Raw genomic sequence first — 12,146 nt, forward strand, 5'->3', positions numbered from 1 at the left:
ACAAATTAAAAGCTACTATTATAGCTCTTAGTGTTTTGTCATGTATACTGTGCAGCTTGTGTATGCAATAGTAATTTAGCACTTAAAAGAAGTATCATTTAACCTGTCTCTACGGTTACACACACATCTAGTTGAAATAAGTCCCATTTTCTAACCCCTTTTCTCTTCAAACCCATCTGTTCTATTGTATCCACTGTGCTGTGACACTGTACTGTGTGTATTCAGTGAGCAGATCTAATTTGCGGTTTCCTCCAGTGGGCGGAGTAGCGGGGCTCAGCCTGGCCGCACAGCGCTGCTCTCAGCTCCGCTCCGCGTAGTTGCCTTTCCCTCTCCACTCATGCGGAGCTGGCCGAAGCTCATGGACTAGCCGGAGGTCTGCTGGTGGACTGTATCGGGCTTGTAGCGGACTGGCTGACCCAGCGGACCATGGCTGCCAAAGAGGACCTCTACAGTAAAATCCTCCCTCGCAGGCTCCGGCAGAACCGAGCGGGTTCAGTGAAATGTGGCTCCAGCCTGGACGTGTTGTTATCCATGGGCTTCCCCAGACCAAGGGCGTAAGTAGCCTGACTTAAAACACCGTGTGTGTGTGTTTGAGTGTGCGTGTGTCTGTGTCTGTGTGTCTGTGCGTGCGTGTGTGGCGGGGACATGGCCGGTGTGTGAGCCCTGGGTAACGGTTGTGTTGTGGACGGGTCAGTCGCAGCATCACTCGCTGTTTCCCTGTGCGCAGATAGTGTTCACCGCACACAGCCACACACAACTGTGGACTAACGTCAGAGTCCAGTGGACTAAAGTGAGATACAGCAGCAGTGTACTGTAAATAAAGCTACGAGTGAGACAGAATTAGCAACTGTGAAACGTAAAAGTTAGCATCAAATACAACAAATCCATCATTTCCTTTTCCCCTCCTGTATCAATAAAGACATGTTAGAGATTTATAAGTAAAAAAAATACGACTCAAAGTTGTATTTTCTTATTTGGGTTTGTGTCCAGTTGAGTTGAGTCACAGGAACCATACCATATGAGGAGCTGTCATTCCTTAACTATTGAGAAAGTCAGGAGTCATGAAGGCATGACTGTGTGTGTGTGTGTGTGTGTGTGTGTGTGTGTGTGTATGTGTGTGTGTGTGTGTGTGTGTGTGTGTGTGTGTGTGTGTGGAGGGGGGGTTGTCATACGGTTCACCCTGAGTCCTCTGCTCTTACTGAATGGAGGGACTGTCTTTGACTTGGCTAGATCAGTGAGTTCACATCCGTCCTGTCGGCTACAGCCTCTCACTGTAAACACAACACTGTATACTGTATGTCACCGGCCAGGAAAGAGGTACCTCACACTAATAAATACAGCTATCATTTTGATGTGAGGCCATTTTTGGTGCTGTGGTCACTTTTATCGATTAGAGGAAGAAGGTCCAAATTCCTAAAATCCCATTTGCTAGCACATCTGCCGATGGGCAGGCTGTCCAGCTCATTTTAGTTCATGGGCCACAGCCCAATTTGAGCTCACATGGACGCGACCAGTCAATCTTGACATAATAACCCAAAAATAACAACACTTGCAAATGTGTCCCTTTCTTTTAGTGTGAAGAAGTACAACTACGTTCTGAAAACATCCACAATTAATGCAAAATCTACCAGATGATGAACAGCCTGAGATATCCTAAGAAAAATAAGTGCAGTTTCAACAATACAGTCTTCTGGTTTTCTGCTGTATTCTGGTTAGGGATGAAAAGGAAATGAGCTTGCAGAGCAGAATATTATATTCCTTCAGCACTGAAAGGTGCATTGAATGCACCAAGCACACTGGCTTCATTTACCTCGGTGAAGAAATAGGAACTGGTCCGCTTTTCTTGTCCTCTTATCAACTCTTTGACGGAGACGTTTTCATGCCTTGGGCCAGTTTGGACTCTTTCGCGGGCCAGTGCAAGCCCTAGAGCCGTATTTTTGACACCCCCGGGCTAGAGATCCTTGATGTCAGAGCTGTCCCTGGTGAATCAGTACACACAATGAAATGGATTCCTGGTTTGATTATTTGTTATTGATTGAATGGACACTGAGTCAGTGGAGTGGGACATGATTCTGGAGTAGCTCATACTAATACTAATGTAACAGCTGCAGTAGCGGATGGTGTTTGAAACGTACAAACATACTGCATGTCTTTTATTTTCTAAAATATGTCTGTTGACAGCTAACCAGCTTCTACCAAGCGCGCACAGGGGCTGATTTTGTAGCTGAGTTCTTTGTGGTCAGGAAAACGCAACATTCACATATTATCATCTGATAAAATGAAACTTTAACAGTGTTAGTAGTTTTCTGTCAGCACATCGAGCACACACAGGAGAACAATAACATTTATTCAGAGTCGTGTTCGTAGCGACCTGATGAACTCCCACATGCACTCTTCTGTTCGCTCTGTTTTTTTTCCCTTGCCCATGAACCCCTGAGGTGAATACCTGCTAACTCCCTCTGCTGTGGCAGGTACTATACAGTGGCTTATCAGAGCTTTTTCCTGTGAGCAGCTCTGTGACCAATCCCTTACGTTTGGCTCTTATAATGTGATCGAAACAATTACAACCTGCGGAACAACTTGGTTATCACCAGATACTTGTATCAGTCTGGCTGTAGTATGTATCTGTTTGTGTGTTTTGCAATGCAACTCGCAGAGAGCGTTTGTTGTCAAGCGCTATGGCCATTCCTGTGACATCATTTTCCATATGTGATGGCCGTCATTGACTAGCCCAACCTCTACTTCTTAATCTAAACAACACACCACTTCCTGTGTACCAGATGATTTTCCAAGGAATGACCTCTCTGACAGCAGCCGGTCAGAACAGCAGATGAAAAAGCTTCCGTAAACCGGCGTTGCTAGAATCACCATATCAATTAGTGAAAGTAGCTAAACCTATTTTCGTCCATATTGTTTGAAGTCTTGGTGAAATCTCACAGCACTTCTCTTTTTTTCAGCACATAAACTTCAGAGTCTTTCCACCCCTTTCACCCAGACATATGTCACACGTCAAAAGGGTTTGTGTGTGTGTGAGTGTTTGCGAGTGTGTATGTCAGAGGAAGTGTGCTGTGGTTTGCTGAATGGACACAGCAGACGATGATAGGCCCCCAGGCAGGCCAGCGTTGGCCTACAACACCCTCCCTCAGGGAAGCCACAGCCTCTTTTATATCAGCCCATGACTGCTTGGCCTTGACACAGCCACTTATTTACTCTCTCTCTCTCTCTCTCTCTCTCTCTCTCTGTCTGTCTCTCTCCCTCTTTTTTCTCTCTGAAGTGGTTGACCCACTAAATTTCCTGACCAACTTCAGGTGTCCTGGTTTTGCTGTAAAAGGATTATATCTGGGCAGAAAGATTACAGGACATTGTTTTGGTTCAGGGACATCCCCATAATGCTCCCATTGTTCACACAGTATAGATACCCTCTGGCTTTATGTAATAGAGTTTAGTGATATCAGTTCTGGGGGATAGGATTAATAATAAAATTCCATTTATCCTGAAAACTTTAATGTTGCGTGTCGAATCAAATATTAAAAACATCCAGCTGTTTCGAGCAGAGCTGGCATTGAATGCACAGTCTCCAGTCAGTTACTGTACTGACAATGAAAAAATCCATCTTGCTGTTATTAACAACTGACATTCCCATCATCTTGCAGCCAGGAAATGGCTGTATAGGTCTACTGCACATCGTCTACAGGTTAAATCACTCTGAAAACAAAATCGATTGTGCAAATTATTATGCTGTCCGGAGAAAAAGAGCTTCCAGCAAGTCACAAGGTGCATCTCTCCGACTTTGTAAATGACAGCCTTGTGCATGTCAGCTAACTCTTAATGTAATGATCAACTGACGTGAAACAAGCAGAGTCGTGCTGGTTTTTTCAAGAATAGCCTGACTTGGCTGCTTAAACATCTCTGCATGCTGGCACAGAATGACGAGAGAGAGAATATCTGTGGGAGCAAGAGACAGAAAAAACGCAGTATTGGATCCAAGACCAAAAAAGTTTTTATGGCATCATAAGACATTAGAACTTGCTCAGGCATATTCTCAATCCATGCCAACATCTCTCTCCAACCTAATTGAAGTTTTTACTCTTAAACGCCATGAAAACATAATTTCTTAATCTTTTTCCCACTGTGAGTGAAGGGATTTTTTTTTTTGTACCAAAATAAAAACTGCTTTGGTTTTCCCTTTTCCATTATAGTCCTTGATGGAGACAAGAGACGGGCGCCTACATGTACATATTATGTAGATGAAGATAATGTTATGGAGATAAAGGCATGGTGCCTGCGAAACTTCTAAGTTCTGTTTGCTAACTAACTTTTCTAGCGTTAGCTTGCTGGCTAGATTGCTTTAGTGAATTACACACTACAGTTTGTAGTAAAAATTAGTTATAAGGCTGAAAAGTATAAGTATAAGGCTGTGGAAATACATAATTACTACTCACCCAAAGTCTGAAAAAGGACCTCTCACTGAAGTGACGATGCCATAATGTAATGTTACTCAAACGAACAATGGGTTTCGCACGGTCTTTCGCTAGCCTTGTGAGACCATCCCGATCTCACAAGCTCCATTGTATTTTACTCGCAGATCAGTCTGGTTACGTGCGACGGAGAAAATTGGGAGACGTTTGCCAAGCGAATGGCCAATCAGCGTTAGTTTTGAGGGGGATTTAAGTGTGACGAAACTAAAATCGACTATTCAGTGTAAACAACATGGCGGCTTCCACGGATGAGATGAGCGCAGCTATCGAGCAAACCGCTCGCTGACGCTTTTTTCTCTTGGATCCTTCTGTTGGAATATGGACCGGACACCTGAAATTGTGCCTTTTATCTGTAAATTTGCGTTACAAAAAATAACAAACAAACAAAATATCCTCTACCGACATATGGTTTACTTTCTGAGCTTTGCCCCCGATGCTGTTGATATGCTTTGTTGATCTGATTGGGTGTTTGGCCCGTATGTTGGTGATAGACAGATGATTTATCCAATCAGGAAACAGTATTTCCACCTCTTCCCAAAAGATCTCCAAATGAGAGTTCCCAGATGGATATGCAGAGCAAATGAGAATCAATCCATCTGGAACAGTCAGGTTAGTCTTTCGCTGCTTGGTGGATAAAAAGAGTTGCTGTAAAAAACACATCAGGTAAGAGAATACTGCATGTGTTGTGGAACTTAACTAAGTTAGCTAGATAGCTGAGCAAGCAAGGTGGCGTATATTGTGCGGCACAAACGATGTAGTTCACTGAGCGGTTTCACACAAGACCAAGCGGTACTACAACAAATCTTCAACAGAACTGTGGCTTTCTCTACTTGCAAAATTATCTTTTAAATTGAAAAACATCATAGGTCAAACACAATTCAGACAGGATCAAAATATTAATTGTCTCTTACCATTCACTACCATACATATTTTTACCTGAAAAAAGTCCCATGGAGTCTACGAGAAGGGCAGAGACTTAGCCTTTCTATGCAGTATATAAAGGCATGCCTGCACTGACTGGTGTAGTTTTATCATCAATGCTGTGAAGCTGAAAATGCTGTTGCTCCATATCTTTAGCTAGCAGTATTTTTCGGTAAGCGAGCTGGCTAGCTAAAACCCATATTATTATAAGCACTAAGAAAATGGGACGGTAAGGAAAATGGTAAATTTGTGGGGAAAATAGGAAATAAATAAATGATTACATATTTGCAAAGACTGAAAAATTAGGACAACTAAGGAGGTGGAGGTGAAAGAGTCTAGCTTATCCCTTTTTATCAGCTGCTTGGAGATTTTGTTTTTATCATTTGGATTATTCAAATAATAATTTTTTTGGTCGGAAGAAATGACTCAACATGGAGTAAATGTCTCTTTTGACACCACAATATTCTTCAGACTAATCTAAATCTTTTGTATCATGAGACTTTATTGGCTAAATTATCCGATCTCCAGCTACAGACTGTTATTCCTCGGTTTTGTAGACAGTATTATATTACAGGCCTGTAAGATGTAATTAATATTATATTTTGTGATATCGATTATATGGAATTAATTGTTTACATGCAAAGATTCGTAGCAGTGGTTCATTTTGTGTTGTTTAAACCCACAACTGCTAGATTGACTCGTTTGACTCTTCCACTCGTGACATAACGTAAAAACGTAAGCATATGGTGTTCTTATCTTTATACAATGACAGTTTTCGTAAAATTAGATTAAACCGTGTCTGACGTGGGTTGTTGGCAGGGATAGCAGGATTCATGTTGGGGTTTTTCTGTTTTTGTCTTTTTTTACGCCTTAAAGCAGATGTACTGTACATGAGTTTTACCTGTTTCTGTGTTCTGGTCTGCAAAAATCAATAAAACAATTTGGGGAATAAAAGAAAGTTAGATTAAAAAAGCATCATTATATCGCTGTTCTTACAGTATAGCTATATTCAATCATAACCCATGATATGATACGTATGGTATCAAGTCGGGCTGTATTCTTGCCAATACACTGTCCTATAAAAAATGCGTTTATGCGTTTCAATGACAGTAGGTAGAATTCTAGACGCTGAAAAGAAACAGACAGAAAATTGTTTCATTGCCTCCCCACGGTATCTTCAGTCTGCTTTCATTATACCCACAGCTGTCTTATTAGTGTGATGGGACCAGTCTTTTTTTCTTTTCTTCAAGTTTTGGCTTAATAATTAAAGTTTGCTCTATGTTTGAAACAATGTCATCTCTTTTACCCCCACTAGAGTGTTTCATAACACCTAACAAAGTATGCCTTATAGCACTTTTAAAGAAACTAAAATTGGACTGAATTCGCATTGCAGTGTTTGCATTGATGTACCAATGCAGTATTTTTTCACTCAGGGATCTAGAGGCAGACTTGTTAGCGATACTGCATCTGTGACCTTACTTTAGGTCAGCATACAGCTGTAGTCAGCTCTTGAAGTAAGATTTCACTTCTTACGTTCCATCAAATGAACGCCCACTCACTTCCTGTGTAGATAATGTGGTTTTTCACAATTGCTATACTGGTCATACATTTGTATACTGTTACACTGAAAACTATTATGCACAACTTACGGATCTTCTGGGTCCCAGATGTACAGTGTACAGAACAGTTTGACGGGTGACATGTTTGCATTTACAGTGCCATATAGGCACTACACGTTCTTCATGCTGATTTAGGGTTTTCTCTCCCGTTTCAAAACAGCTGTCTCCATAGGAAATGTATTTTCTGTATAGCTCAGCTCAAGGGCTGCATATTTGCTGATTTGAAGGAGGAAAGGAAAATATCTACATAGAGTACATGGGTTTAAGTCTGCTACATCTATGAGAGCTGCATATAGTATATCCCAGCTACGGGAACTCGAAAGTGCTGTGGAGTTGGTAACTCTCATGAATTATTGAGTCATTCCCTTGTTTTTTTAGCCCAGTATCTTTGAAATGCAGATGAATATGAGCTTATTCTGAAGGTTTCCTTCCATTCTGCCTTCCCTGATCCTTGGGACTATTTGAAGAGGATTATAAAATCAAAAGGATATACCCATTATTACATTCGATGTGTCATCATTATATGTCTGCCTCAATAGGGAGCCTCTAACAAGGTCATATAAATGTCATTAGTCTCCTTCCTGAAATAGGAGAGGTGCATCACTGTCTAGATATAGCTGCTGTCGTTCACTGGTCTACTTCCACTGCAGCTTGGTGATCATATCATGGTTCATTTTTGAAGCTCTGTCCGGAAGCAGGCAAACAGACAACACTATCAGATTATGGGGCCATTGTCTCCTCACCGTGGTTGTATAATTCAAGGTAGTGCAGGCAAGTATGCATTGCAAATTACCCACTAGTGCTGTCACTTTAAACCAATCTAAAAAGAAACATCATTTTTCAAATATATTCCTCTCAGTTCTTGAGTGCACAATACACAATTGTCAAGTTCCCATAAGTCTGAAATACAGTGAGCTGTGACTGGCACATAAGCATGAGTGGCTTACGACGTCCAGTCGTCTGTTGTAAAAGCAAGTTTATTGTCCTGTAAAAGTCTTTTTATTTTAACGTGTGGTGTCATACAGCCGAACTATGTTTTCGCAGATTGTGATAGCTGCTTTTTGCAAAGTCGACAAACAGCCATATTTTTGTCTGTGACTTTACCATCAACTGTGTTGTACACAAAATACTTCCACACGCCGATGGTGTTGGCATCGTGATGTTGATGTTCAAAGTATGGTGTGCCTTGTTATGTGGTAGAGGTATTTAGTATTGCACTGTATTCTTCTGGATCTTGTTCCTACTGATTTCTCAGTCATTCATTAGTTAGTGTAGTTTAATTTGTTTGATATGGACATCACAGTAGAATTAAAGATGCCCTATCTTAATTGTTTGTTGAAAAAACTCCACAGAACGCTTTTGTTTTAAAAGTTCAAATAGAAAAAAACAGAAGAAAGTAGTAGTATCCACAGATACACATTTAAAAGTACATCCACAAATATCACAGATACATCCAGAGGCTCTGTGTCACAATCAGCTTGTACCCTCAGGCACAGATGGAGAGATACTACATGAGCAGCATAAAATTGTACCAGTCAGTTAGTATCAAGGTTTGAGCAACATGGGCTTTAGAAGGTGGATGCTAAGCCGGTTGGGACGTCACATCCTTTAAAAGTACTATTCCTGTGTCCAAGCTGGTCCAAGCCTTGTATTTCTATAGTGCTTTATCTCCTATTTAAAAAAAACAACAAGAAATGAGTGAATTGTCATTTTACTGCTTTCCGATCGATGAAAAGGTGCCTCACTGAAGACAGAAGTGATCGTAAAAAAGGTTTACTGGTTCGGCCATTGTTGTTTGTTTTGTTTGACTGAGCTTTTAAAATCTAGAAATAGTACTTTTAAAGGGTGTTACGTCAGACGGAAAGACCGGATAGGTTAGTGAGTTGCTAATGTCTTTGGTTTAAATCGGATGATTTCTAGTATTTTGTGCCAGCATAACGATCTTTTACTAGAATTTCACAATTTTAATGCCTTGAATACCCAATATAAAAGTATTCAGTCATTTTTGTGTGGAATGTGGAGAGTGTGGACTTTGTAAAGTGTGGGTATGATGGAGAACATGATGAAATATGACGTTTTTGTTTGTTTCTTTCATGTATTAATTTGAGGAAGGTTACAGTCCCTTCATTGCTCCACTCAGATCAACATTTTTCTTCTCTTTTTCTGCTCTCTCAGTGGACTCTCAGTCGAGTGCAGGTAGCCAGCCAAACTGATATTCAACACAGTCCCATTCCCATAGACTGTGAAACACCGACCCTCATTGCCCGATTCTTCCTGCTGCTCCAGATTAGCATCTAGTGTCTGTGCCATCAATAGCAGGCTGTACTGCATATCGTGGTGCAAGTGCTGCTATTTAATTAGCATAACAAAGCTAACGTTAACACTGTGTGTTCCTAAACCATCTGTTTGTACAGTCGATCGAAGAGCAAACCAACTTGTCACTTATAGTAACACCACACGCATGATCTTAGTCCAGTTCGAGATGACGGAGTTAGCATGCTAATCCTGACAACTAGCCTCTGAAGACTGTCACTCAAGAGGCCGCACCCCTGATTATTCATAACCTTTAACCTCCAATAAAATAAAAACTAGCCTGGTTCAAAAAAATTCACCCTCCTAAGTGTTGTCATGGAGATATGACCTAAACATACTGACTAGAATGTTCTTTTGCAAACAAGTCCTATGTAGGTTTAATGATGCTATGAAATCGGCCTGTTTAACATAGGGGTCAATGAGAAACTGCTCTATTGTGCAAACTACTTGTAGTGGACACTCTGAGAACTGCAGTTTTTGGCACTTCCTGATTGGATCGACCAGGAAGTTGCTGTGGTGGGGGGTGGGTTCAACGTCAGTAAGCAGCTCCAGGACAGCTGTCTGCCTACAGTTGCTGAGCCAGCAGCAGGTTTCATGAAGGCTGCTAGGGTTGAAAGCTGTCCTCTGCCTCCCTCTGCACCACCAGTCTCACACTGTTCATGTAAGCTGATGTTTTTTAAATGATATAAATTATCAAAAAGCTTATCAATTATTGGAGGAAGCTTTTAACTTTCACTTCATGACTAAAAGATAATATATCATTTCAGCAATGCAATTCATATACTCAAACTGCATCACAGTGCTAAATCATTTGATTTTGTAGTCCATAATCACTCCTATGATTATTATTATCAACATGATAACAATGTTAAAGAGTTTTTTGAGATTGTGGGTTATTAAATAATTAAATGTTATCTGCAGGGCAGCTGCATCAGGACTTGGAATAGAAGTCAATCTGGAATGACTACTTATTGTCAGGCAAAGTTTTCAAAAGGGAGTGAGGGGTGAGTGGTGTACATTTCCTGTCCCCCATTCGATTCCTGATAACCATGTTTGTGGATGGGAAGCCAGTGAGGGTTCGCTGGTACTTCTAATGGTTTTGTGTTACACTGTCAGAGGGAGACTTGTCAATGACAGACGAAAAGAAGGTCACGGCAACTCCTCTGCCAGCTGCTCTGGTAGGGTTCATTTAAACTTGAAATCTGTATTTTCTATGGGGAACAAATCTCTCGTTGTCAGTAATCAGCATTCAATCAATACTGTCATTTTTACAATTCCCAGTAAGATTAGCATGTCAAAGACTGCAGTACATGGGGAATAAGCCGTTCCAAATTGGACGTATTTGGAGAAAATTGTAAAACTAGATTAGAGTGTGCACATCCCACTAAACTTTGATACTATTGTGAATGAAGAACGTCTGGAGCTGGTCCAAAATCACATATATTCTTCTAGTAAGGTTGCAGTCTTTCGTATCATCCAACAGCTGCAGCTGATGGTCTTGATCTAAGAAACAATTGGAAAACCAATATCCATTATTAAATGCGTAATCATTCATGAATGGTGCCTTCAGACGCACATGAGTACAATCAATCGCTCCAACCACAATTTTTTTTATTCGTTTTAAGAATCCGTTTTGTTCTGTTCTTAATATGTGACTGCTTCTGCTTAATGACAGCTGAGGTTTGTTCATTATTTTCAGACAGGTTTTGCTGCACCGCAAATACACAGGCTGAAATTTGCGTACACAATCTCAGACCAGACGTGAGATGTGATCGTAGCTCCCGCTCACGTCCAAATTGATAAATGCCGACGTTTGCCAGGAAATGGTCGTACGCACGTTTGATAAATGAGGCCCAATGTAAGTTAATAGGTAACAATACTAACAATCAGCTTCAGTGTAACAGTTAATGTTAGGCACCTAGTGAGTTACTTAAAGTCTAATTCCTGTCCAAAATCATCCCGTGGTCTTTTTCCGCACTTACACTTAAATCAAATAAGCCATCCAGACATTTTTCGTGTAACAATTTTTAATGGAGAAATTCGGTAGAGTCGCTAACAGCCAGACGTGGCTAACACACTGATTAGCTCGGGTCAGTATGGTGAAGGCATTAAAATGTCTTTTTTAACCACTAATACTGCTCAAAATAACATCAAACCTCTGCAGCAGCATGAGAAGAGTCCTTACACCAGTGGGCTCCTTCCTTTTGGCTTGACTTTAGTAATTGACTTGAATGGACTTTACTATGAGAGGAGCTGGTACAGGGGCCAGTAGGTAAGTCTTTAAAACACTCTTTTAATAAACTCTGGGTTCATTAACTACATTGTTGATATTTTGGTTAATGTGTAGGGACTCTTACTATGCCACTGCAGAGGTTTGGTGTTGTTTGATCAGTATCAGTGTTAGCCACGTCTGAATGTTAGCGACTCTACCGGATTTCTCCGTTTATAGTTGATAAATGAAAGAACACTGTCTCAATGGCTTATTTGATGCATGTATGTGCATGATTTTGCGCCGGAATTACACTTTAAGTGACACAGCTGCCAAAATGACAAGGAAAATCTGCTTCCTTGTCATAAGTGAGAAAAGGTTTCTCTAAATGCTGTTTCCTCTACATTCAGTCTGCAGTGGCAGAACGATGAGCGGGCAGCAGATCACGGCCATTATAATCAATGAAGCTGCTCACACCACACTCCAGTCATAATTTTGTTTGAATGAAAACTCTTCCATCGTTTTGGGAGAAGAAAAAACGGAAGTAAGTGTGAGCCAGTTTAAGAGTAAGTGTGGTTGATCATATTAATGTCCATGTCAAGAGTG

The 12,146-nt window shown here is 40.9% G+C and overlaps 1 protein-coding gene across 2 annotated transcripts in view; it reads left to right on the plus strand.

Moving 5' to 3' along the window:
- Window positions 1–426: 426 nt before the first annotated feature.
- Window positions 427–12,146, plus strand: part of ubash3bb (ubiquitin associated and SH3 domain containing Bb) — a gene marked incomplete at both ends in the record, with an annotated part of 48,645 nt that continues 36,925 nt past the window's right edge. For both annotated transcript variants that reach the window (XM_083914607.1, XM_083914606.1), the window contains one exon: window positions 427–554. In XM_083914607.1, the coding sequence (XP_083770733.1) occupies window positions 427–554 (128 nt within the window). The remainder of the gene's footprint in view (window positions 555–12,146) is intronic.

The sequence above is a fragment of the Echiichthys vipera genome (assembly GCF_963691815.1).
Source record: "Echiichthys vipera genome assembly, chromosome: 5".
In the NCBI taxonomy this organism is placed as follows: domain Eukaryota; kingdom Metazoa; phylum Chordata; class Actinopteri; order Perciformes; family Trachinidae; genus Echiichthys; species Echiichthys vipera.